At 40.7% G+C, this 26,694-nt stretch overlaps 1 protein-coding gene across 1 annotated transcript; it reads left to right on the top strand.

Moving 5' to 3' along the window:
- Nucleotides 1-1,001: 1,001 nt before the first annotated feature.
- Nucleotides 1,002-25,757, top strand: jak2b (Janus kinase 2b). Its single transcript, XM_071920417.2, has 24 exons — nucleotides 1,002-1,434; nucleotides 3,586-3,822; nucleotides 4,505-4,628; nucleotides 4,752-4,869; nucleotides 6,745-6,890; nucleotides 7,338-7,629; nucleotides 9,394-9,513; nucleotides 9,932-10,089; nucleotides 11,172-11,283; nucleotides 11,824-12,010; nucleotides 12,499-12,623; nucleotides 13,229-13,363; nucleotides 14,686-14,773; nucleotides 16,121-16,248; nucleotides 16,399-16,537; nucleotides 16,903-17,054; nucleotides 17,502-17,652; nucleotides 18,202-18,338; nucleotides 19,786-19,975; nucleotides 20,668-20,792; nucleotides 21,461-21,633; nucleotides 22,472-22,589; nucleotides 23,983-24,096; nucleotides 24,826-25,757. The coding sequence occupies exons 2-24, from the start codon at nucleotides 3,600-3,602 to the stop codon at nucleotides 24,931-24,933; spliced, it is 3,363 nt and encodes a 1,120-aa protein (XP_071776518.2). The 5' UTR covers nucleotides 1,002-1,434; nucleotides 3,586-3,599; the 3' UTR covers nucleotides 24,934-25,757.
- Nucleotides 25,758-26,694: the final 937 nt, after the last annotated feature.

The raw sequence follows: 26,694 nt of genomic DNA, 5'->3' as shown, positions 1-26,694 counted from the left end.
TAAAACTTTAAACTTTAAACTAAAACTTAGAACTTTAACTTAAATCCAACGCTAAAATTGATTATTTTTGCTTTCAGCCATACTTAGCATTCCAGCATTTTGTGGCTTTATTGAAGTGAGGATAACTTAGACTCTAAGGAGAATAACACAGCAAATTTTATATAGTAACACATTCAAATATATCATAACTTCATCATGTCATTTCTGCTTTGCTTTACTTTACATGATCTATAAGAAGTAGCCTAAATACTGTTTAACTTGCCAGGCCATAAGGTTATATAATAATAATAATAATAATAATAATAATAATAATAATAATCTTTATTTATAGAGCACCTTTCAAAACCAAAGTTACAAAGTGCTTCACAACAAGGAACAAATGCAAGGAAGAAAACATTCAAATTAAACTGAGGGTACTGATAAAATAAGCATAGTAAAGAGATATAACAACAAATAAAAACAAATAAAAAACTGAAGGAGTTATAGTTATATACTAGATAAATCAGGTTTACCTTTTAAATAACACCATAAAATACTGTGAACATAATGATTGTATTTTGTAGTCTTTTTTTGATTACTCTTGTTTTATTTTAGAAATCAAGAGGTATACTATAATCATTTACACAGAATGCCAAACAATAACATATAATGGCAAAATACATCATATTTACCCTCAACTGTTGATACAGCTTCCATGCTTTCCACCCCCTATTCTGTACAATACATCTCAGCAACTCGGGTATCTTAGAAAATTCAGATATCACCCAGTCCTATATATCACTTTATTGGGTCGTTCATGCGCACTGTATTCGTAATTACGATATTTCGGACAGCACCTGAATGCGGCATTAGCATGTGTGGGAGAGGCAGGGTTGTTGCTTCGACAGCGCTGTGTAGCAGTTGCTGTTGGCAGACTTAACTAGCCCACACTAGCCTGTCAGAGTTGGAGCTGTAACGTTACAGCTGGCAAGTTGTCATTTGCGTTACTCTCGTTGTATAATCATAGCTAAACAATGTTGTACAGCTAGACGATTATCTGCAGATGAATGGTTTGTGTTTAAATTTCCAACCGCGCGCGATGTGTTTTTAGCAAGCATTAGCTGAGTTACTAGATTGATAAGACAGACGGCTAGCAAGTTCACTGCTGGGAATAGCAAAGTATCCTACGGACTGAGAGATGGGTAGGCTAGCCAGAGGTATGTAGCAGGTTAGCAAACTGAGTGAGGAATGGAAATAAAAACACTAAGAGATAAGTTGCCAATATAAGTGGATTGTCTTAACGGGTAAATATTTGAATACCGATCTTCAAGAATTGACGCAGGAGTACCTGGCCGTAGCTGTCAAACGCCAGCAGTGGCTCTCGCTCGTCCTGGCTGCAGCGCTGGCCTAGCAAGCTAGCAGCAAGCTAGCTGCAGGTTTGGCTAGTCGACCAAAGTAAGTTGTTTTCACTGAATTAATTTCTTGACAGCTTTATCCAGTTTATTTTTTAACACGTACAAATAAAAACATACACTGTTAGTTAGCTAAGAAGCTGAAATGTCTTTGCATAACGTGTTTATATGGTGGGTGGGTGTGTGAGGCTGCTATTTGGCTAAGCTAGTTAAGGTAAAAGCTATAGCTAACATTAGCCAGCAAGATCTCGGCCTTGATAAGTTTGTACTGCTAGACTAAGTTGCTGATGTTTGGGTCTATTCAGTAACATAGCGAATTTAGCGTGCAACTTGAAATGACAATGAGGCTGTTTGTGGCCACCCATCTAGCCATGACGCTAGACTGTGTGCAGTCATGTATTTTACAGTCATACTTTTCCCTCTGAAGTCCGGTGGTGATTACTTTTCCTAGTTTCGTCATTCCTAAAAACGGTCTTCTAAAAATCGTCCAGTTAGAACTCCGGTCACACAAACATGCAAAGCCATTTAATACACACGCAAAAGTCAACTAACGTTAGGCAGACGAGCATTGCTTCACATGCACGTATAGATTTTTGAATGGTCCACAGTGAGGTTAGATTGTGCTAAAGTTGTTAAACCCACCATCATAGACTCTTTTACTCTTCTATGAACTCCTGGGTTACGATGTTACTTTTTCTGATGGGTGTTTCAACATAAAACGGTGCCAGTCTAATGTTAGTCTGTCATAGTAAAATGTTCTAGAGGCAGAAAATGCATCCATGTCTATATATATGCTAGTGTGTGTAGATGAGTGCATACAAAGTTGAAAATGTAGGATTTTTTTCTATCACTTGGCAGTGCTACCTTTTGATCTGCATATGCTCCTACCAATACATTATTATTAAACCTGACAACGTTGTTCATGTGCAACCAGAGATTCAAAGTAAGGGTGGACAATTGTACTTATTTTTAATATTGCAGAAGTTAAGCAGAATTTATTTAACCCTCTAGCGACAATAGGTGCCATTTCCTCTTTTTCACTTTATGTGGGAGAAGACATTACACCAAACTGCATCCCAGAATTTGTCAGTTTAATGTTTCTTTACTCACTGGCCAACATACATGACTTAAGATATCCCAATTGTTGAGCTTCACTCTTCATTTCAGTCTACATTAAATCCACCAAGCAGGACTTACTCCAATAAATGTAATCTTTTAACATCTTCTTTCCCCAAAAAACATGTCAGGACTCGAGGCTTTAATGATCAGTACAAGCTATTTTAAAAAGTTGAAATTTTAATTTAATAGGTGGTGCTTGGTGGACTGGATGTCAAAATGTGAAGTAGACCCTAGCAATTTGGCACAAAGTCGGCATGTTTGCTGGTGAGAAAGGAAACATTAAACTGACAAATTTCAGCAGTTTCACATGACGCTCTCTCCTAAACAAAGAGAGTAGGACAGAATAGCTCCTGTCTGGGCTAGGGGATTTAATAATTCTGCTTAACTTTTTATGAACACTAAACAAAAAGATGCCTTGCAATACACGCTCATATCTTTTAAAAAGGGTTTTACATGGGTTTTTTCTATTCCAATTAAAATATGTTTTTAAAAATGCTACAACGGGGCTAGAAATCCCCATGGCTTGACAGTGGAAAGTGATAGATTGCCCTGAGTGCTTCCAGACTGGACTGCATAACTCCCACTGAGAGTAGCACAATTTTGGAATTAGATTTTCTGATTTTATAACTTGTGTCCAGACAATGGTCTCCTCTGTACTGCAGCTTTATGCAATACTTTCATTTAGGCTAGATAGCAGTTTAATTTCAAGTGTATTTGTCATATGTATACATGGCACAGAAATTGCAATGAAATGCTTCCTTGTGGACCGTCTCGACAATAGCATTAAACGGACAGTAAAAATAGCAGACAAGAGGGGGAAAAAAGTAGATGGTAAACATAGAAATTACATAATTAGAATAGTTACAATAAAAGCAAAGGGAAAATACCAAAGTATAGGCCTAATGCAAACTAAGTGTGCGACCTCCAGGTTTAGGCTAGTTGTACATCTTTCAGGTTTACTGCGACATAAGTGCCTATGTACCCTAACAGCTGATCACAACATTAAATTTACCACAGTTTACTAAAAACAAATCATCGTTTTTATTGCTGATGTTGTGTTTTGAATTGATTGAAGGCACTACATTGTTGATGGCCTGTATGCCAGCCATGGACACTATGACCTCCACATGCCCCCCGGTGCACCAAAATGGGACTGCCCATCGGGAGTCTCGGGAGTCCAGGCCAGCCGGCAATGTCCTCAGGCTTCATTTCTACTACAGCAGCCAGGGAGCAGCCGACTGCAGCCCCCTCAGCTACCCACCTGGGGACTATGTGGCTGAGGAGCTGTGTATGGATGCAGCCAAGGCGTGCAGTGAGTACTGGTGCTCTGCAAGGCTGTGTAAAGCACCCCCATTCATCTGTTTTGCTGTAACTCGCATAGGTCCCAAGATAAGGTTATCAAGAGGCCACAGTGAAGCCTATCAGCAGAAAAATCGTTGGGTTGCTCATTGCAAAAGCTAGCCTAACTCCGCGCTTTATTTCCAGTCTGTCTACCTTTATTTATTCTTCCTAAGGATAAGCAAAAATATGGTAGCCTTGCTTTGGTTGGTGGTTTTTGCCAGAGGCACATTTCAAGAGTCAATAAAAGCATAATGCTACTATTACACGGAGAAGGCCCATGGGGGGAAGAAACTAGACCAGCCTGCATGTTGGTGTAATCGCATGTTAGGTGTTTGATGATAAACAAAACACGACTGACATTTTAGCCAATCTTTATTGACCTTTTGTTCACCTGTGTCAGTACTGGAAACAAATAGTTTTCTAATGTGTGTCCTGAGGCATGGTCTATTATGTCTTCCTCTTAGTTGTCCCTAAATTATCATCTACCTGTAGGAATTCTGTGCTTTCACTTCATGTACATAAATTAACAAGCTTCAATATAAGGGAAATGGGTTTGGAACAAGCTAATAACATATAGGCTACTTCTGTTCTGTTTTGAAGAGCATGCAACAGAATGACGCTTTAATGCCCTCTCATTCTTTTGTCTGCCTTAGGCATATCGCCTCTCTACTACAGCCTTTTTGGTCTTTTCCGAGAGCGAGACGGCTTGTGGTTCTCACCCAACCACATCTTCCAGCTTGATGAATCGGCCTCAGAAGATGTCTTTTTTAGAATAAGGTAGCCGATATTATTCTCCATCTACATTGTTTCTCAGGTATTTTTCCCATATCACATCTCTGAAGGAGAAAATGAAATGTCCTCAAGTCCTCACTGCATTTCCTTTCTTACTGTATACCACAGGTATTACTTCCCTGGCTGGTACAGTGGTGGGGCGTCCCGGGCTTATCGATATGGGATCACCAAGGGGTCAGAAAGTCCTGTCCTTGATGACTTTGTCATGGCATACCTCTTCTCTCAGGTAAAGACTTCAGCATATATCCCTATATTGCTATATTAAATATACTGGTAAGAAATGTTTAACTCACAGTTTAACAAAAATGCATTTTGTAATAGCTTTGTGGATTGGGCATCAGAAAACAGAAAAATTGGGCATCAGAAAAAAGTGTGTTTTGTCAGATTGTCACTTTTCAAATTTCTGGTGATTTTTTTTTTTTCTTTGCCTCACACCCACATGAGAGCAGAGATGCACAATATTTATATTTGGCCATGGATGTCTTTGCCAAGGAAGTTTTCAGCCAGTTGACATAGTCCAGACTATAAGCAGATTCTGGCTGATCAGTCCTTAACTTGACTGAAAATAGCCCATCTGTGCAGAAGTTATTTCAAGAATTGAACTTCCTTCTTCTTTGTGTTCCCTCTTTGACTTTTTTCTGTGTAACGAAGTACGGCGACATTTCCATGACAAAACTCAGGAGAATAAGTGACAACTTGCACACAAGCAAGAGGACTGCCCACACAAGGAAATGGCACAGATACTTTCAGCGAGCGCAGTGACAACTCTCGCGCGAGAGGCAACTTTATCTTTGTGAGCGATATTGTAACTGCAGAAAAGCAGAAATCCATACTTGAGCGTGCACACAACCTTAATGAGCGAGCATAGTTAATTCCCCACACACAATTACTCTGTGTGCTCTCCAAGCCTTTTTTCATTTAGTTTTGACAGTCTGGGGCGGGCTCAGAGCTGGGTCAACAATTTCATTAGTTATTGTAAAGTCCCTGTCCTTGTCTGAAATGGGGCTCATTTTAATAAATGGGCTCCAAAGCAGAATTGAAAAGATCAGATTCCATGTGTTGTATAGGAGGAAAAAATCAGTATTGGGACACATTCATCTGCAGTGTGAACGTAGCCATAGAGCCCTGCATGCCCTGTGTCAGGAGATTGTTTAAATACAGCGCATTGCATTATGTGTTAAATCACATTTGCTTTGGTTAGTCAAAAGAGATATTCTGTAGGGATGAATATTTGGCCTTTATAAAAGCTTCAGTACTGAGTGTTGAATTTGAATTTATGTTGAATCCAGGTAACTGTAATATGACTGGAGCTGAACTCTGGATGAACTGAAGGATTATGGAATTATGCCCGGGATATCTGCCTCAGTGACCTGGGGAAAGCCTAAAAGGGAGAGGAAAGCACTACTGCAGGGTCATTTGAGATTGTAGCTCTTTGTTTGCAGCCATTAAACCATTAAACATGCTCACACTGGGGCGTCCTGGTGGATCAGTGGTCTAAGGCGTGTACCATGTAACCTGTAACCAATGTCATTCCCTTCTCTCTCCCAGGCTTTCCTGTCTCTCTCTCTACTTTGTACTATCTAATAAAGGCCCAACCCTAACCCAAAAACAAAAAAACAGATCAGTTATGTTTTGCTTTGTGAAGGACATGTTGAATTCTTCTCAGGCTAATCCAGGGCTATGCTTCTGTTGTTTGTGATAGAGATAGTCTATCATGACCTGCAAAGGGAAATACGTCTCTACATTCACCAGCTGGTGTTTAAATGATGTAACACAGAATCAAAAACAAAATTTCACCTTAATTTAATTGAGAGCATTGTTACATGGCTCTGTGCCTCCACTGTCACACAATGCATTTATAATATATACACACAGAGAGTAACATGTACACACACAGAGAGACAGCACTCAGATGCACACATATACTGTATACAAACATCGGAACGCATATATTCACACGTGAACACAAGTTCGTACATAGACAAAAACACACACAAACAAGCGAATGCACAGACAAATCTGAACACCTGCATGTGCATTACATGTGATCAGGGAGTTGGTCTACAATAATAACCTCTTTGCCACTGTTGTCTCTGTGCAGTGGAGGAGTGACTTTGTGAACGGCTTGGTGAAGATCCCCAACTCCCACGAGGCTCAGGAGGAATGCCTCGGCATGGCCGTACTAGACATGACGAGGACAGCCAAAGAGAGACAGATGTCGCCGTTGGACATCTACCACACTATAAGGTACTACTAAAAAGCAATGGCCACGTTTCACCTGATTCCTGGGTTTTTCTAAAGTTGTTAATGCCTTGGTTATATACAGACTTTGGTCTTTGCCTGTTCTCAAACTGTGTCCCTGATGGCCACCGTATACTCTTTCTGACCATGAACAAGAACATGAGCTTCAGAGAATGTTAACACTACTACTTCTTCTGTTATTACTTCCGTGTTGACAAAGCACGACGCTGACGTCTAGTGTTTTCAGTGGTCTACACACACAGTCACCAACGCAGAATCATAAATACTCATAAGTACTATGGCAGCAATTTGACGCAGAAGTATATTTACCCTTAAGGTTGATTGCTATGTTATTGGTGGTATTCCATTATTGGCCTTACAGACATTTGACCACACAAAAAAACAGGTGTTTCATAACCAAACTCAATGACTTTCTCTCTTGCTTACCTCCAGCTACAAGTCCTTCTTGCCAAAGGACATGAGGGCTCAGATCCAGGACTGCAACTTCTTAACACGCAAGCGGATCCGCTTCCGCTTCAAGCGCTTCATCCAGCAGTTCAGTCAGTGCCGGGCCACAGCGCGTGACCTCAAGCTCAAGTACCTCATCAGCATGGAGACCCTGGAGAAGGCCTTCTACACAGAGACCTTCCAGGTCAGGGAACCCGCCAGCGGGCAGCTCACCATCCTGGTGGCGGCGGACTCCGGCATCCAGTGGTGTCGCGATAGGCACAAAGACACTGAGCAGGTCAGTACCAGGAGTACGGTTGTCGTGGTGGGCGGTGTTCCTGGTGGCATGCATCTTGGACACCAGCCTTATGAGCCCCACACCAGGAACACTGTTCAATGTATTACTTGTCCTTAACTACAGTGTCAGCATTGTCCGGTGGAATCCAATAGTAAACATACAACTTATTCGAAGAAGCTTACAATGAGTGCAACAGTAGAAAGCTTCAGCTTCAGCTTCAGACAAGCCACCAATAGACAGCAGTGTGAGGGTCAGAGCCATAGTTCTGTGAAACCCTGAAATATCACTTGAAAATTATCATATCAAACAGAAGTGCTAGGTAAAGAAATAAGTGAATTAAGAGCTAAGGAGAGAGGAAGAAGGGATTTTTTGTAAACTTAATAAGATAATGATGTGACTTTTAATACTAATTCACCAGGCACTTAAACCATTTGATTGGCCAACTACATTTTTAGAATGAATGAGGACCTCCAAATCATGGTTGCATACCTGCAAAAATGTGGCTTGTGGTGCATGTTATTTCAGACTATTTATTAGTCCAATACGTGGCGTTCTCTTTGTGTTTGAGATAATGTCACCTTAAACTCCACACCAAAATCAGTTTTATGTTGCTTTGCTTATTGTCAAACATGCATATCTTGCAGAAAATGACTAAAACATTTTCTAAATTATGTTCCTCCGCAAATTTCACATATATGTGATCCACCAAGCAGCAATCATTTCCGTAAAATTTCAACTTAAAATTTGCACTGTTGACTTCTGAACGTCTCAGGGAATTGTGGCTGAACCAATTGCCTCCTATACAAAGAGAAAAAAAGAACGAGACTTATCAAGGCTAGTTGGACAGTTTCCCAGCACCACCATCCAAATGCTGGCAAATCTTGGTAATTCCATTCTATCAGCCACTTACCAGCCATCATTTTTAGTTTGTTCACGCCTTGTTCATCATTGTAAGTTGTGCACAATAGTTTTGATTTTTGTGGAAAACTGCTAATTTCATGTTGATGGTGGAACCAATACTGCAGTCTGCTCAGTTAAAGTCCATTAGAAATTAGATTTAAGGGCCATCAGATCAGCAGTGGCTTAAAATGGTAATGCTCTTTACTCTGTGTTATAACTGAATTGACCATTGAGGATGTTAACGTTGCATTGCTGCTCATTGGAACAAGAAGAATAGCTTTTTTCATATAGTTGCATAATGAATCTCAAAAATATTGAAATTGCTATATTGACCACTGCAATTTTCCAAATTGCAAGATGCTGCATTATTTTTTTTCTTGGAGGGAAATTTGCTTCAGACAGCTTCCTAAACAAGTTATTCTGGTGCAGTGCAGAATCCAAGAGGTACAAATGTTGATATTGAAGGTCTGTTAAATATATTTAATTTTTCAGATTCTATGGATTAGCAAGGAAAGTGAGATTGCTGAACCTGATTTATGCTCCCCGTCTCAGTGGAGAGAATTTGAGCCACAGGCTGTTGGTTCAGGCGACCACAGACTAAATCAAACATATTGAAGTTCTCCTATATCCCATGTCCCCTAATTTTGCTTAACTGTAACGGGTAAATTCTACATCCTCCGTTCATTAAATGAACTGCTCTTTCCATTGTTTTATTTAATGTCTTGTGTACATTTCTGTATTTTATCTTTTTGTTCATGCTGATTATGTACTGTGTTGTATGCCTTGCTGCTGGGCCAATTTTCACATTGTGGACAAGAAAGTCTTGAATCTCAATTCTTGTGTCAATGATGTTGTTTGCACCAGGATCTGCAGCCCTTGTGTGACTTCCCCGATGTTACTGACGTCAGCATCAAACAGGCCAGCAAGGAGGGCGCTGTGGAGAGCCGGGTGGTCACCATCAACAAGCAAGATGGCAAGAATCTGGTAATACACAGCTGATCTGAACCTCAATCTGTACTCTTGTAACCAGGCGAAGAGTTACACCAATAGAAGAAGAAGAAGAAAACTACTTTTTTGTCCAAAGGCCATAGTGTCTGATACATCACAAAATTCACCAGCCACTACCAAACAGCTAGGTTTTTAGGACCTCTAAATGATGGTTTGCTACTTGCCAAAGTGGCTGGAAGAGTAGAAAAACTTACTAGCCACATGTAAAGATTTAGGAGCGTTTGGCTGGTGGCACCATGGTAACTTCCCAACCTGGTTGTTTATGCAACAAGAGGAATTTAATATGGTGTCACATGCACAATTTGGAGATGGGTGGAGAATGGTGGAAGTTGGCACCATGTTTATGTGTGACTGAATCCAGTTGATGTATTCTGTTGTTTTTCTTCCATCTCAGGAGCTGGAGTTCCCCAGCCTGGCTGAAGCCCTGTCCTTTGTGTCCCTCATCGATGGCTACTACCGACTCACTACAGATGCACACCATTACCTTTGTAAAGAAGTGGCGCCTCCTAGGCTCGTGGAGGCCATCACTTCTCATTGCCACGGCCCCATCTCGTAAGTAAAGTTAAGAATAAATATGCCCATTTTTATTTCACCAAAAGCACCAGAGCCTAGTAATAACATTCACAGTTTATCTAAAGTTATTGATATTGATCACTATGACCATGGGCTCAAAAGTAGTCATGAAGCTTCTTGTTTTTATATTGATGAGGTTGATGTCAAGGCAGGAAATTCACTTTTTTTTTAGTGGCTGATGGATTCCAGTTGCTGTGAATGCGTAAATAAAACATAAGCTCAACAAGTATCATTATAGACCGAAATTTACCAACTGCTTTCGATTCTTTTCTGCAAGTTATGAATTTTAGAACAGGACCCCCAAATAATAAGAAGCCTGTCACAGAAGGTCTGATGTGTGGATAACAATGTTTGCTAGGGACAAACCAACATGTTGGAAGAGTGACAACAAATTTAATGTTTAATTCAAGCTTTAAAGTTATTGCTTCTTCCTCTGTGACAAGACAAAAAAAGCTTAATTTCTGTGTGGTGGTGGGGTTCTCAAGTTACACTATAAAAGGGGAAAAAAAGATAATTTCATAGATTACCAAGCATGGAGGCGGTAGTGTTGCAATTATTGATTTTATTTTTTGTCACTCTTCCAATGTGTGTATGTCCTCTGTAACTGTTGGTAGCAACTCTCCAAACATTGTGTGTCAGGCCTCTGTGGCTGGCCGACCATCTGCCAAAGTCAATTCAATTCAAATCATTAAAACTTTATTGTCTTGAAATTTGGTTTACAGACAGGGTTTACAATCGAAATGCATCATAAAAACACAATATATACACAATAAACCCAATGAATATGCATGACATTAAAACACAACGAAAGCACATAATAAACCACAACATATATTATATGGACAGGGAGTCAATATATTCATGTAGTGCAATTTAAATATATTATCGTACATCATTCACATAATATCAAAATCACAGCCAAACTTTACCAGCATTCTGCAGGTGGTTGGTGTTAATTGTGCTGCTGAATAGCCAGTGAGATGAGTATTATTAGATATCAGATAACCTGCATTGGCTGTCGGCGTTCATATGTTTTGTGCTGTGTGTTTTTATATTTGTAGAATGGAGTTTGCCATCAACCGACTGCATAAGTCTGGAAACAAGCGGGGATTGTACATTTTGCGATGTAGCCCCAAAGACTTCAACAAGTATTTTCTGACTTTTCCTGTTGGGGTATGTAATGCACACCTGTGGTATCTGACTATATGGAGAAAAGAGGAGAAAATGAATCACAGTGAAATTTCTTTTACACCTAGCGTTTTTCCAGAACCAGTACTGTGTTTCGCTGTGTTTCACATCATATTTACTTTAATTTGCTTGCATGCTTCCATGTAAAAGCTTAATTTGCATACAGATTAAGGCTGACTTACATTTTACCAGAATATCATGATCCAGGTGACTAAAGATTGTCATGTGCTCTGTTTGTACCCCTGTGTTGTTTTGCTGTGTGCATCGTCAGGAAAATACGTCGCTTTTAGAGTTTCTGCTCCTGCTGCAGAAGTACTATCAGTGACTGCTTGTATAATTATTGCATTTTCAAAAGCTGTATGTGGAATTTCATGCTGTTTTATTGTTTTAGTCCCCATCCCCCGTGGTATCGTTGTAGAATCGATACCACCTGGACTGGTGTCAGGGTCAAAGTCAAAGTTTTGGTATTGATAAATTACTCTACATGACTGAAACTTAAATCCATTTTCACTGTGTGTCTGCTAGGTGTACGATGCTATAGAGTACAAGCACTGCCAGATAACCAGGTCTACCAGCGGGGAATTCAACCTCAGTGGAACCAAAAGGAACTTCAGCAGTCTGCAGGAACTGCTCGGCTGCTACCAGAAGGAAACTGTACGTTCTGACGGCGTCATTTTCCAATTCAGCAAGTGCTGCCCGCCCAAATCCAAAGGTAAACCTAACAGAATTTAGACTTGTCCTGGGTATGTTTTTCTGAGCTTAGTAGATGTTGTTGGCACTGATTGTGTGAAATGAAAACGTATGAATATCCAGCAGTAGGGCTGCAGGATTAATCAAAATCACAAGAGGCTGCATTTTGTTTTTTATATTTTACAGTTATTTTTATATTTTCACATGTGCAGAATTCATGGCTAACAAATTAAGTTGAAAGTTGGAGAAAATCTTTAATTAAGCACAAATCAAGCAAACCAAGCATCAGCATATTTTTTCCCCTAGTGCTAAAAAACACATTTATATAACAACTGTGTTCACGTTTTACAATTCATGTCACAATTGCAGTATGCAGCAAAATAAATCACAGTATGAATTTATTTTCTTGCCAATATCCTGCTGACTTAAATGGCAGTTTCCAAAAACTCACTTTCACCTTGAGAAAGTATCAATCCATCAATACGTAAGATTTTTTTTTTCCACCAACAGAAAAGTCCTGCCTTCTGGTGTGCAGGAGCAACAAGGGCTCCGAAGTGCCTCTGTCTCCGTCGTTACATCGACACAACGTCAGCCAAATGGTGTTCCACAAGATCAGGAAAGAAGATCTGGAATTTGTAAGCTTTACATGCTTAAGACTATCCCATACTTCCCAATTTATCTCACAATATTGTACATGACTGTGCATTAGATTGTGCATCATAATGTTGCACAAAGTGTCAGTGATCAAATAGCACTGTGATACTATAGTATTATACTACATTACATACCACAGTACTATACTAGACTTTTTCCAAAAACAGTTCTCTTATTTTGTAGTGTTTCACACCACACTTACTAATGAAATTTACACTTGTGAACATAAATCCCTGTTAAAACTTGTTTAATTTACACACAGATTAAGTTTGCCTTACATTTTACTCGAAAGTCATGCCCTAGATGACTTAAGATAATCATGTGCACCGTTTTATATGATAGTGCCATTTTGCTGCTAACATGCAGACAGAACAGAGAACAGTCCTACAGGAAACACTTGTAATATTTGTTCCCCATCTTCATAGGATTTATCAGTGGCTGCTTGATAATTATTGCAATTTTTTTAATTTGATTGATTTTTTTAAAATGGTGGTGACAACACTAGTGCAATATATAATGTCAATCCTGTATCTATGGTGTTTATTCTGCCAACATGGAAGTTGACATCTGTTTGTTTTCCTTTCAGATGGAGAGTCTAGGTCAAGGGACATTTACCAAGATCTTCAAAGGAGTCCGCAAGGAGCTGGGAGACTATGGGCTCATGCACCAAACGGACGTCGTCATGAAAGTCCTGGACCAGGCCCACAGGAATTACTCTGAGGTCTGTAAAGTTTGTTCACAATTATGAGTTGGTATATAATTGGACAAGTTAAACTTTATTCTTTCCTAAGGGGACATTGCAGCTACAAAGAAATGCATATTAATAAAAATACAATAAATAAGAGACATTGTTGGTTAAAGGTACAACATCTTCATCATGCAATAAATGTCAGATTTACTGCTGACATTGTTATCAGGCTGAGAAATGAACAGCAGCCAAATGCTTTTCAATTCAGGCAGTGGCAGTGATGCTTCTGTGCTTTGCTACTTTACCAGCCACTTTGGCAACTAACCAGCCATTGTCCAGAAGTATTTTCAGTGTTCACATACAGTAATAATATTTGGGCGGGCCGCCCAGGTAAATTAACAGCCCGCCAAGTAAATGTTTGTTTTGGATTTATTTCGGGTGCCGTGATTGAATGTCAATAAATTTCCACCGACTATTTTTTCTCAAAATGGACATATAGTAAAGATGGGTATTTTCTTTTTCTTTTTTCACAAATCAACTTGTGACATACATTTTTGAGTTGAATCAAATAGTAAAAGTCAATGCGCTGTATATATATGTTCACACCAATGTTACTTGCTTCCAAATTACACCAATAGGTCTACTATTTAAAAGAAACAAAAAAAAGCCTACCCAATTATGTTTTTGTGAAGGAGCATGTCTGCATTTTCCAGGAAAGGCAAGGTACTGTTTGGCGAGGACATTAAGTCTCTAGAAACGCTTCCTGTTTTTCTGCCTCCACTGGAGCGAATTGTGGTTGGGTGGGATGCATGACTTGTTTATGTGAAGTTTTATGTTGTTTTTCTGTGCATCTGTAGTGCTGTAGTCCTCCTCAAAAAGAGTGTTTGATCGCTGTGTCAGTTTTGAGGCGGGGCTCTCCATCATTCATGTCAGCTTCCAGGGTCTCAATAATTCTGTCATACAAATCAGCCAGTTTCCACCCAACTGACCTCGTCACCCACACCACCGATCAAAATCATTAGCCGTAGTCATTTTAAAAAGTGACCATTAATCTGTGTATTTTCGTCAGAACTTTTTTTATTGTATAGCTGAAGTTCATAAATAACTGAAGTAATTAATGTGCGTTATCCATTTAAAAAAAAAAAAAAGATTGTCCAGAGGTGAATTTTGTGTAATCGTGGGGTTTGACAACTCATGCCCATCCCTAATGTATAACATTTTGGAATGAACCCTCATATGTTAGTAAGAAGTAATTTCAGTGCCCTTCATTCAAACTCACTGTTGTTTTGTTTTTTTTGGTGTTGTGGGCATGTAAATAACTTTAAATAATAATTAATCTCTCTCCTTCCCTACAGTCTTTCTTTGAAGCTGCCAGCATGATGAGCCAGTTGTCCCATAAGCACCTGGTCCTTACCTACGGTGTGTGTGTCTGCGGAGAAGAGAGTAAGTGAGCCTTAGAGACACACACACACACAACACATATACACATAGTCTCCAGTCGACATGCATTATAAGCTTATGTCATCATGGTGACAGGGAAAGAGGGGATGGTGAGACCTAGCCCTGCTAGCCCTTCAGATGTGCACACACACACAGACTCCAGTCATCATGTTCTATAAGCTTATGTCATTATGGTGTAATGATGTCAGAAGTCTACTGTGCTTCCTAATAATCTCAACCAGCCTCTGCCACCCTGCGGCTCAGAGCAGTGATTAAACCATGGGCCATGGTGGGCTATTCTTAGGAGGATTACAATAGCCTGCTGAAGAAACCCTATTACCTGCCATGCTCTCATAAGACTTTCCCTATTACTTCAGGATGTAGGTTCCTAGGCCCCTGCCTGGGCTTTACTGAATGTGTCTGTATTTCTCACACTTTGGGTCAGTGAACAGGAAACGTAGATATGATTCTTAAAGAAAAAATCCACCCTTAAACACTTTAACACTTACAAATAACAGCTGTTGGTGATGTACTTTGCATTTCTGGGCCCATTTTGATATTTGCTAGTGTATTTTTCTTTCTTCTTCTCTGCCAAATGTAGACAATGTGACGTCACGTCTAGTTATTTCCAGTGCAACTACAATAGAATTTGATAGCAGAAATCATTTCAGCTGCCTAAAATCTCAACGGTAAACACCAGGTTTTGCATCAGTCCCTCAGAAGCAAGGGCAAGGGCGTTTTTTCTAGGCTCACCATTTTGCACCGATGTTCAACACTCACTGAGAAATCTATAGCAGAAGAGGCAGAGATACCAGTATCTCCACCAACAGTAGCCTCAATAGACTATAATACAATGTTGCCAAAGCTTGCATTTTTGCAGCTCTATCTCCAGTAGCCTCTTGAATGGCTTTTTTTGTAATGGCACATCACAGCATTGTTCTCTCTCTCTACTCTCTTTTTCTCGACTGGAAAAACTTACTGCGACATCGCTGTCACACAGCACACACAACCCCCTTCTCTGGGAGTTGTTGCAAGTCATTCTGGGAAACGTAGCAAATCATTTACTGAAATAGAAGTAGATGAGGCAAGTTGAGGGAGAGTGGGTACACCATAAAAAGTAAATTACATTTCTTCACAGAATAACCCCTGCAATGCATTGAACATCACATATTGAAATTGTAAGTTGCTCTGCATAAGAACATCAGCTAAATTCCTAATATTGTATATGCTTATGTTATGCGGCACACATAATGGTGCAGGAGTACATGAAGTTGATATGTTACTTAAGACTTGGGTTGTAATCCCTAGCTCCACGGATTGTGTTTAACCTGAACTGAAAAATGCTTTCAGACATCATGGTGCAGGAGTATGTGAAGTTCGGCTCGCTGGACACCTACCTGAAGAAGAAGAAGAACTCTGTAAACATCCTGTGGAAGCTGGAGGTGGCTAAGCAGCTGGCCTGGGCCATGCACTTCCTGGTACGACTTCTTGTATAACTGAGCAGTGCTGAACAGGATCCTTGCGTAGAACACTGCACATAGTTTGCAGCAGCATAAATGCATTACAGATTAAGTGTGTTCCCGGCATTGCCAGGAGAATGACTGATCTCTCCTTTTCTGAATCTGCAGGAGGAAAAGAACCTAGCCCATGGGAACGTCTGTGCTAAAAACATTCTCCTGATCAGGGAGGAGGACCGGAGGACCGGGAACCCCCCCTTCATCAAACTCAGCGACCCTGGCATCAGCATCACTGTCCTGCCCAAAGAGAGTGAGTTACTGTCCTTCCTCTGCTCAACAGCATTGCAGCAATACCCTTCTTTCGTCAGAAGGGGGCAATAGTTGACCATTTAACAAAGATGTACTGAAGTTTTATCTTGTCACTAAATTAACCTTGCATTGTATGGCTTTTTATTGTTTAGTTGTGATCAATTGCAGAGGATGAATACACAGGGATGGGAGGTTTCTTATGCAAGTCACAAGTCAATTTTGTTGCTAAATGCAAAAAAATTACAAGATATAGTGCAGCAAACATTTTAGTTGGGTGACGATGTAGTGCATACAGAACCCAAATTTTGCCTTAAATCACCAAATCACTCCAATCACAGCGGGTTGACTTGTTTTGTTTGTAATCAGTCCTGATTGAGCGGATCCCCTGGGTGCCCCCCGAGTGTATTGAGGACCCTGCCAACCTGAGCCTGGCTGGAGACAAGTGGAGCTTTGGCACCACACTGTGGGAGATCTGCAGCGGAGGGGAGAAACCATTAGCAACGCTGGACAACTCTAAGGTGAGGCAGCCTAGAGGTTTGAGAGGCGGACTTGTAACCGGAAAGTTGCTGGTTCTAATCCCTAGATGGACAAGGAAAGTGAAAGACAAAATACACAGAAGATTGTGTTTGTACTGGGCAGCTTTCAGATGTGAATATGTGTTGTGAATATTCAACCTCAGCCAAAGATAAGGATGAATGAAGGTTCTGAAAATTGCTGCGTCTTCACACAGATCAGTAACCATTATGTGATACAATCCTAATGCGAATTCTCAAAGCAGACATTTACGTTTTGGTTATTTAACTGATGTTTTATCCACAACTCAAAACAGCTTACATTCATGGATCAATTATTTACCTTTTTGTAATTATCTTAAGTCAAATAGCTCGGCCCCTCTTCCTGGAGCGTGCCTGTTTGTCATACACACACCTCTTCTAACACTTTTTTTCTTTTTTCCTGTGTCACAGAAAAGCATGTTTTATGTGGACTGCCACCAGCTGCCTGCCCCAAAATGGACCGAACTCGCCAACCTGATTACCAGCTGCATGGACTACGAGCCTACATTCAGGCCCACATTTCGCGCCGTCATCCGTGACCTCCACAGCCTCTTCACACCAGGTTAGTGTACACCCCTCACCCAGCCAGCCAGTCAGCCACTATTGGTGTCGCACGAGGGGGGAATCTAGGTCACACCAGGGTGGAATCTCAAATGTCTTCACAGCCCCACCTATTCGTCATGGTGTCCATCTTCAAAAACATGTCAAAAATAAACATTTCACTAATTAAACAGTGGTGTGAAGTTGTCATATCACAGAAATGATTGTGAAACATGTCAAATGTGCAAAAACATCTATAACTCATAACTGTGACCAGATTGTTTAAGAATGTACAATACATTGACAAACAATCATAACAAAACCTGGCTTGTGAAACAGAGTGGGAGAGAAACGAGCTGCAGTATAGTTTGGCATTTAGATTGTTTGTACATTTAGGTTTTTATGACCAAGGCCAGAATGACTTGAGGGAACCTTTTCAGCTTGTCTCAAAAAGTTTAAACAACCAAAGAAGTGACTTTAAATCTCTTAGTAGATTGGTGTTGTTTTAGTTCATTTTAGTCTCTGAGCTGTCACAGTAACTCATGTACATGCTGTCTTTTTGTGTCCTCAGACTACGAGTTGATTGTGGAGAGCGACATCGTGCCGAACAGAGCAGTGGGCTCCGGCTGTGTGACCGGGGGCCTCGAGAGCCAAGAGCCGGCCCAGTTTGAAGAGAGGCACCTCATATTCCTGCAGCAGTTGGGCAAGGTAACAGACCAATAGGGAAAAATACAAAAAGTGTTCAAGCACCTAATAAGGAGTAGGACCACTCATTGCCTTCAACTTTGTCCTGTGGTAATTTTTGAGGCCGTAGTTTTGTGGTGTTTAGCAACTATGCTGTTAAGTGTCTGTCTGTCCCTGTCGGTGAGCTTTGACGTGCAACCACTGTTCATCTTTGCAATACAGCTTGTCCATGTTTGGCATATGTTGTCGTGATGCTTGAGACTGTTCCTCTTGCTGCAGTGAATAGTTCTGCAGTTCTTGTCACCGACCACCTGCAATTTGAACACCAAATATTATATATGGCCTCTTTGGACTTCTGGTTGTTGCCTCGTGTTGCTGTGAAAAGTCACTTAGGCTACATACACACTGCAACTAAATACGGTTGTCACTCATCATTGGAGTGCTTAATCCTCTTAAATTCACACATAGTTTGGTTATTAAGGAGAGTGACAACCGCATTCTACAACCTAACTCACTACCTGAAAAATTCAGGTATTGACAACTGAATTTGAGAGCGGAGTAGTGTGTACCAGAACCGGACTGGACAACTGGTTGTTACAAGACGTAAGGCGCAACACTCGTTACATTACATAACGATATCATCGTTGATTCGAAAGACGGACGTAAGTCTTGTGAGACATTCTCAAATTTTCTATCCAGCCTGTTTCCTCAACATTGCGGTTGCTCCTACCAGTTCTGCGGTCTTGGCCCGGCCCAAATGTTGCTGTTAAAACTAGTATCAAGTTCATGTGGTGGAAAAAGAGAATATGACGCCACTGTCAGTGCTGGTTTATTAACATCTTCTGGATAAATTGGCGCCTCTGGTTACTCATGTTACTGATGTCAAGTAAACTGAAAACACAGGCGATAGTAGCCGCGATATTGGTCTGAAGTAAACGTTACTATGGTTACAGACATTATTTACAGCCATCACGAGATCAGAGGAATGGAGTGACTCCTTATTGGTATTCAAATTAATATGACTCGCCTACAAATCCCTTTGCAATTGTCATTTAGCTACTTCAAAGTTTAAGTTAATTTTCATATGTTGTTTCCATTATTTTCATTATTTTGTCCATACCCAATGTGTGTATATATGCCATTTGGTGGATGCCTATCTGAAGCACCTTACATTAACCCTGGCAATGTTAGTGCCATGCTCAGAGCTACAGAGGGAATTGTGGGTTTCAGTTACGTTTGTTTAATAATTTTCTTGATATGATGGGTCTTGTGACTTGTGATTATTAACATATAGCAAATAATTTAGATTGTGACTGGATTCATTCTCCTCTCCCTCATGTCACATATTGTTATTTGTCAATCTATCTAGTCATCTAGGTAGCTATTTGTTGGCCATTTACTTACAGACATAAAAAAAATCAATCAACTTTGAGCATAACATCCTCTCATTCCTGTTGCTCTCGTCCATCAGGGAAACTTTGGCAGTGTGGAGATGTGTCGGTACGACCCGCTGCAGGACAACACGGGGGAGGTAGTGGCGGTGAAGAAGCTCCAGCACAGCACTGCCGAGCACATCCGCGACTTTGAGCGAGAGATTGACATCCTCAAGTCTCTGCAGCACGAGAACATCGTCAAGTACAAAGGCGTGTGCTACAGCGCAGGTACAGTTGACCAATATTATATAACTTCATCCTAGTGTTGTCCCAGTACTAAAAAAGTACTGTGTTACTTTGTTTGAGAAATAGTACTATGCTAGTTTTCCCCAGAACCGGTACTGGTGTTTTTGTAGTGTTTAATTTACTACTGTGAGCTTGCATACATTTACATTTACATACACAAACATTAACCCCTATAAATAACTTATTCATGCACAGAAAAGGTTTGGCCAGTGCCAGAGAAACTTTGTACAGCTGTGCCATTTTGCTGATTCCTTGCAAGAGCAGGGGAAGTTGTGCGACAGCAAAATATGTCCTCCTGCAAACACTTTGTAGTCAGCTTGTCAGTCATCAAAAAAATGTCAGCCTGTAGTCATCAAAAAGAACAAAAACTAAATTTACATGTGTAATTACTGCATTTCAAACAGTTAAGTGTTTTCATGTTTTTAGGATATTTATTGTTTTTGTTTTGTTTTTTTCAAGCTGTCATTTCTGAGTAAAAAACCATGATACCTGGGGTGCTGTCTGTATTGATGTCAAAATTTTGGTGTCATGACAACACTACCTCAGCATCAGCCTGTATCCTGACTAGAATGGGTGAATGCAAATACACAATGAGTTGTGTAATGTAATCAGTGAGAGAAGTTCATGGTTGCTGAGTCCAGAGCGTGACTTGCTTGTTTTTTGGTTCCTTTCAGGGCGGCGTAATCTCCGTCTGATCATGGAATATCTGCCCTTTGGAAGCCTGCGAGACTATCTCATGAAAAACAAGGAGAGGATCGACCACAAGAAGCTTGTGCATTACACCTCTCAGATCTGCAAGGTACTATGTGCTCTATGTGCTCGTATGTTCGGTTGGCAGGTACAGGTAGATTTGTGTGGTTCACAGCATGTTCTTGCATAGCAATAATGCCGAAGAGGGCATTCTTTACTGTGATTATTGGTAATGACAATGATGCAGTGTGTACGAAGTTCATCCAAGTACTGTTGACGGCACTGAAGTACCCATAGTCGCAGTAAAAATATATTTTCACAGATATTGTGGAGTTGATACAACAGTTACCAACATGTTTAGTTACTGAAAAGTTTTCTTCTAAGTAGTGTACATATAACCGGACAAAACAAGAAAGACTAAGAACTAGCTCCCTGGTTACCTCAAAGGTTTATATAGCAACCAATGAAGCACTGACTGGTTGTGCTTTATGAGAATTAACCACACAGTTGGAATGTGTCTAAGCTTGGTTGGTTGAAACTACCAGTTGTATAACCATCCTTACAAAGCATTTCAACTTGATTATCTTGGTTTTAACGTTTGCTGAGTTCACATGACTTTTTTCAGCAGCTCTCTGCTTCACATTCCTAACATTAACACACAGTCACACCAGGAATGTGCAACCACAGTTATCAAGTGTTAGTCACTCAAGAAAAACCGCTGGAGCAAAGTTTACTGTTTTGGGAATAACAATATCTTCATTTCCTGTGTTTATACAGGGAATGGAGTACCTGTCGAACAAGCGGTATATCCACAGAGACCTGGCAACGCGAAATATCCTTGTGGAGAGTGAGCTGAGGGTGAAGATCGGGGACTTTGGCCTCACCAAAGTTCTGCCTCAGGACAAGGAGTACTACATGGTCAAAGAGCCAGGAGAGAGCCCCATATTCTGGTGAGACTCCCCACATCTATGCTGTTATGCCTGAGGACCAGAATTAAATATGCTAATTCATATCTCCTTTAGTCACTTTTTCACACCTCTGCATTTTTCTATGAGGCCCTTTCTCTCTGTAGTAAAAGTCCTTTTCCCTCACAATTCTCAGATAGCATATAATTGCTGAACGTTAATCCTAGTAAAGAATTTACTCACATTGGATACATTGCCTTGCATTTTACCAGAACATCATGCTCCAGATAATTTAGATTATTGTGTCCTTAGTTTCTATGACTGAACTTTTTTGCGGCTAGTATGTGAGAACAGGGGAAGTTGTGCATCAGCTACTTGCGTGCTAGGGGAAACACTGTGTATTTTCTGTTCCCCCTCTTCAAAACAACTGAGTGGCTATTTTATGGAGGGAAAAAATCTACAACAAAGTTAAGTTGTATAACTACTGGATTTTAAACAACTTAAAAATCAGACTTTAAAATGCATTGTTATGTCATGTTATTTAAGGTTATGTTGTTGTTTCACTTGTGATTTTTGGGCATACATTGCCCTGATGTTTAACATTTTGAAGTGCACATGCCTGGAGATGTGGCTTGTCCGCTAAACTGTGTCTGCTGTAAGAATAAATAAATAAAAAAACCTAGTCCGTTAATCATACACCAGAAAGGCCCAGCAATCACTGGGGGGATACTTAGTCTTGTTTTGGTTTGTTTTTGCTTTCATTTTGGAATCAAATCTGTGATACCTGTCCTGGTACTGAATTCAAAGTGATAACACTACCTTCTTATATCAGAGGCAGAAACAAGACGGAGTGTCAGGCAGTGTGTTTGTTGTTGTTTTGTAGGTATGCCCCCGAGTCCCTGACTGAGAGCAAATTCTCTGTGGCATCAGACGTCTGGAGCTTTGGAGTGGTGCTCTATGAACTCTTCACTCACAGCGACAAGAACTGCAGCCCCCCTGCTGTGAGTGACAACACACACACACACACACACACACACACACACTCTCTTTCTCATTCTTTTTAAGTTAATTTTTGTTCGCTGAGTCTCAAAGACTCAAAAGTGTGGAAAGAGAAACAGTCCAAAAGAAGGGTTTGAGTATTCAAAAAATGAAGTGCCCAAAGTCATTTAATGTGCAAAAATAATTAATTTAATAGCAAAGAGGAAGACTACAACAAATGTTTCAGCACACAAGAGTCCACAGATGCAATTAATCAATCGTTCTCTTTGTTTTCCCAGATTGTTTTCTCATTACTCTGTCCTCAGAGTTTGTCATTTTCGATTAATTAATATAGAATCACTGAGTGGTACAACTCTAGAGATGAATACATGAAAGCAACACCTCAGTATTAAGTGTCACTATTTTTACGGCTGAGTTTGAAGAAGTTTACATTGCAAGAGTAAGCATACTTACTGACTTAATTATCCCCATAGGGAAATTTCTTTGCAATGAAAAACACGTTGGCATGGCAACCACAACAGGTTGTAGTAACAAAACGGTATCAAAAGAGCACAGTAGTAAAAGTGAAAAATGCATACACAACCCATTCCTCAAGGACTCTCAGTCGTGCACGTTTTTGTTCCAGTTAAGGGCCACACACTTTCATGCCTGCCCTGTTCAGGTAGATCTGTTTCTACTGCTCAACCAATCGGCATTAAGACCTTAATTGGATCAGATGTGCAAGAGTAGGGCTTCAACAAAAACTTGCAAGACAGGGGGTCCTTGAGGACTGTGTTGGGAACCACTGTCTTAGACGACAGGTATGCACAGGGCTCACTAGTTAAGCCAGATTTCAGGATTTCAAGAGATGCAAGCCAAACAAGAGGTCAAAGTTAGGGGTACAGGTGAAGCCACTGTGCTCCTTTCAGGTTGAACAAGCTGCTCTGGTCCGATGTGATTCTCAAAAATGCTAGCCAGGGAAAATGAAGTCTTGACAAGCCAGCTAAACCGGCACTCAGATGTTTGTAATGCAGCGTCCCGAGCAAACTGACGAACAGTTACAAAATGTGAGATTTGGTGGACACTTTTATTTTAATTACTTGTGTTCTGTGTTGAAGTTGGTACATGCATTTGGCCGTGTTTTTGCGCCTCGATCATCATATCATATACCACATCATATCATTCTACGTAGTTTGGACACCAAGCACATTTACTTGCTTAGTTTTGGAAGCCATTTTTATTATCAGACAATATTAGCAACTTGGATCCAAGCAGTTCTCTAAGGATCTTCTCATTGTACTTCCTACATAGAATGGATACTAGTTAATTTAAATTTGCCTTGGCCTTGGCTATCAGCATCTCACCCCTGTTTCACCATCTCACACCTGACCAGCTTTCCTCCCTCTCCCTCCTCAGGTTTTTATGGCCATGATGGGGAACGACAAGCAGGGACAGCTGATCGTCTACCATCTCATTGAGCTCCTCAAGTCGGGCAGCAGGCTGCCTCAGCCCCTGGGGTGTCCTACAGAGGTAGGGGACAGGATGCTCTACTCCCTTCAAAGCATAGTTCTTTCTTAAAGCTACACTAGGCAAGATTTTTATGTAAAAATACATCTGTTTTTTATCAAGTGGGACTGCAACAGAGAAGAGTGTCCCATCCCTCATAATTAAGACCTGTAGTTTCGCCATGTCTCCGCCCACAGGAAGCAAAAAATACAAACTGTCTTTTAAACGGCAGCGAGTGAGCGCTCCGTCCAGAGAAAGCTTGACTCACCAATGTTAGATCTTTTGCCTTTCTTGTCCCTTTGGTTTCCTTTGGCATAAAGCGACCTCAGCCCGGCCGGCTTGGTAAACATGAGCATGCTACATGCAGTTTACTGAAGTCACGTTACATGATTTCTGGTTATTCTGGTTATTGACCCTCAGCGTTCTCAAACAGTTACCTCTTTCTGCCATTTTTAAGCACCGGCATCCAAAGTTGCCTACATTGAAATGGTACAGCCCCACTGACAAAAAGTACACATCTGTACCTTGTTTTCTCAGTGTAGTGCAGCTTCAATGATTTTGTTTATGTCAGGAGTGCATCAAAAAGATTATCCAGCTTTCTTGTGGGCTGTTTTGTTTTTGTTTTGGAAACGTTCAAATGAGAGATGTTACTGTGAATATTACCAGGGCGATATTACCAGCCCAATACAGTAATGTCCAGCCCAATACAGTAATGTTAGTAACCACCGTTTTCCTCCCTGCTGTGGCTCCCAGATGCACGAGATCATGCAGGAGTGCTGGGACAACGACCCCTGCTTACGTCCCTCTTTCAAGGAGCTGGCCCTGTGCGTCGACCTGTTCAGGGACAGCAAGGAGTTGTAAAGAGAAAACACCCAAAGTGCCCTCCTCCTCTTCGACAGAGACACTCTTATATCCTGCATTCACTTGGCTGTTTGTGGCAAAGGGACAAAAGCCAGATCAAGGTTTCTTCTCCTGCTGTGTGCCAGGGCGTGGCGATAGTCCAGAGGTCAGAGAAGCGGCTTGTGACCGGAAGAGTGGCGGTTCCGATCCGGGACCGGCTCAACAACTACCGCCGAGGTGCCTTTGAGCGAGGCATTCAACCCCCACTTACTCTAGTGGAGCTGCTCAGTGGCCAACAGTAGAAGACTGTGATTTGGATGCGTGTAACTGTGTGAATCTGGGCGTTGCAGACAAAGAGCGTACGTGCTCAGTCAAACTTCCTGGATAAATTAAGGTTTAAAAAAAGAGTTCAAGAGTTTGTAGAGACTCTGAACAGTCTACTGCCAGGGCTAAAGCTAGAGACAATTGTGTCAAACAAGGTCTCCATGTCTGTGTGTGGTTGTGAGAGAGAGAGAGAGTGTGTGTGTGTGTGTGTGTGAGTGTGTGTCCATACAAACAGCTAGCAGGGCTAGCTCTCGCCATCCCCTTTTCCCCTATATATAATAATGGACTACTAGAGCTGAGTGTTTTTTATGTATGTGTGTATATACATATATTTGTGTACATATGTCCAGAAGATTTTATAATTTTATAAAATGAAAATATAGTACAAACTATATTTGAGCTGCCAGCAAGCAGTCAGTGTAAATGAAGTACATACAGAGGTGATTTAAGAATCCAGTATTGTTTTTGTTTTCTTTTTCATTGTGATACAAGTCGTGTGAAAATTAAAAAGATCAGTTTTATTCAACAAGTCTGCAGCTTATCTGTCCAAAGTTGGATTTTGAGCCAACACTTTTCTTTTATGACTTTGAAACTGTAATTGAAAGCTCTGTACACTGTAAATGTTGGGACAAGCAATAGTCTAGATCAGAGGTTCTCAAAGTTTTGCCTCGCAAGCCACAAAAACGAAGCGCTGTGTACTCAACAACACCTGTTCTGGGTTAACATTTAAAATGGTGAACTTTGACACCAAAATGATTATTCTTATTTTTACCCTTCTCTTAAACCATTATTTCAATGAGCCTACAGGCTCAAAATACTGTTTCAAAATGAAAATTGTTTCACAGAAAATGACATTAATCACACAGATTAAATACATAAATTGTCTTTATTATAAATATATTTCATAAGTCAACTTGCATCCCCATCCCCCCCCAGCTTCTCAGCAGTGTTCCTCAAAACGCTAATTCATTTAATTCACATTACTTTAGAGTATTAAACTGCGGTGTGTTTGACTGTTTCACTTGGTTGATTAGGATGGGAGCAGGTATTTAATTTGAGCGTGTGTAAACAGGTTGATTGATGAGAGACGGGCTTTGATCCATGTAACGCTGCAGCACCAGCTGATGACACTGAAGTGCCTTCCTCAACTCACCCAGGCCACACTCACTTGTTTACTTATACCTATTAGGTCTATACAGTTACCATACTTGGAGGCAATCCTATAGGGTTCACACCCATAAACACCCCACATGACATGCATAGTGTGACTAGGGCCTCGGCCAGCAGGAGGTTGGACTTGGCACGATTACTGAAGATATTTGTGAGGTTTGCTAGTAGTTTGCCTCTTTTCTAGAGCGAGAACACTGTCTACAATGGAACTGGATGATCTCTGGAGTTTCTATATATACTGTGTATGGTAAGGCCATGGTGCAACACCAAACTGCAGATATTCATTTA

Source organism: Centroberyx gerrardi, chromosome 8 (genome assembly GCF_048128805.1).
Source record: "Centroberyx gerrardi isolate f3 chromosome 8, fCenGer3.hap1.cur.20231027, whole genome shotgun sequence".
NCBI lineage: Eukaryota > Metazoa > Chordata > Actinopteri > Beryciformes > Berycidae > Centroberyx > Centroberyx gerrardi.
The sequence above is the reverse complement of the archived record's forward strand: the minus strand, read 5'-3'. Positions and strand labels throughout refer to the sequence as shown.

Bases quoted from the DNA above. Each gene is read 5' to 3' on its own strand.
- jak2b (XM_071920417.2), top strand. From the start codon at position 3,600: ATGGCCTGTATGCCAGCCATGGACACTATGACCTCCACATGCCCCCCG. The intron at 10,090-11,171 runs GTAAGTAAAGTT...TTATATTTGTAG, and splicing joins CATTGCCACGGCCCCATCTC to AATGGAGTTTGCCATCAACC. The intron at 13,364-14,685 runs GTCTGTAAAGTT...CCTTCCCTACAG, and splicing joins CCCACAGGAATTACTCTGAG to TCTTTCTTTGAAGCTGCCAG.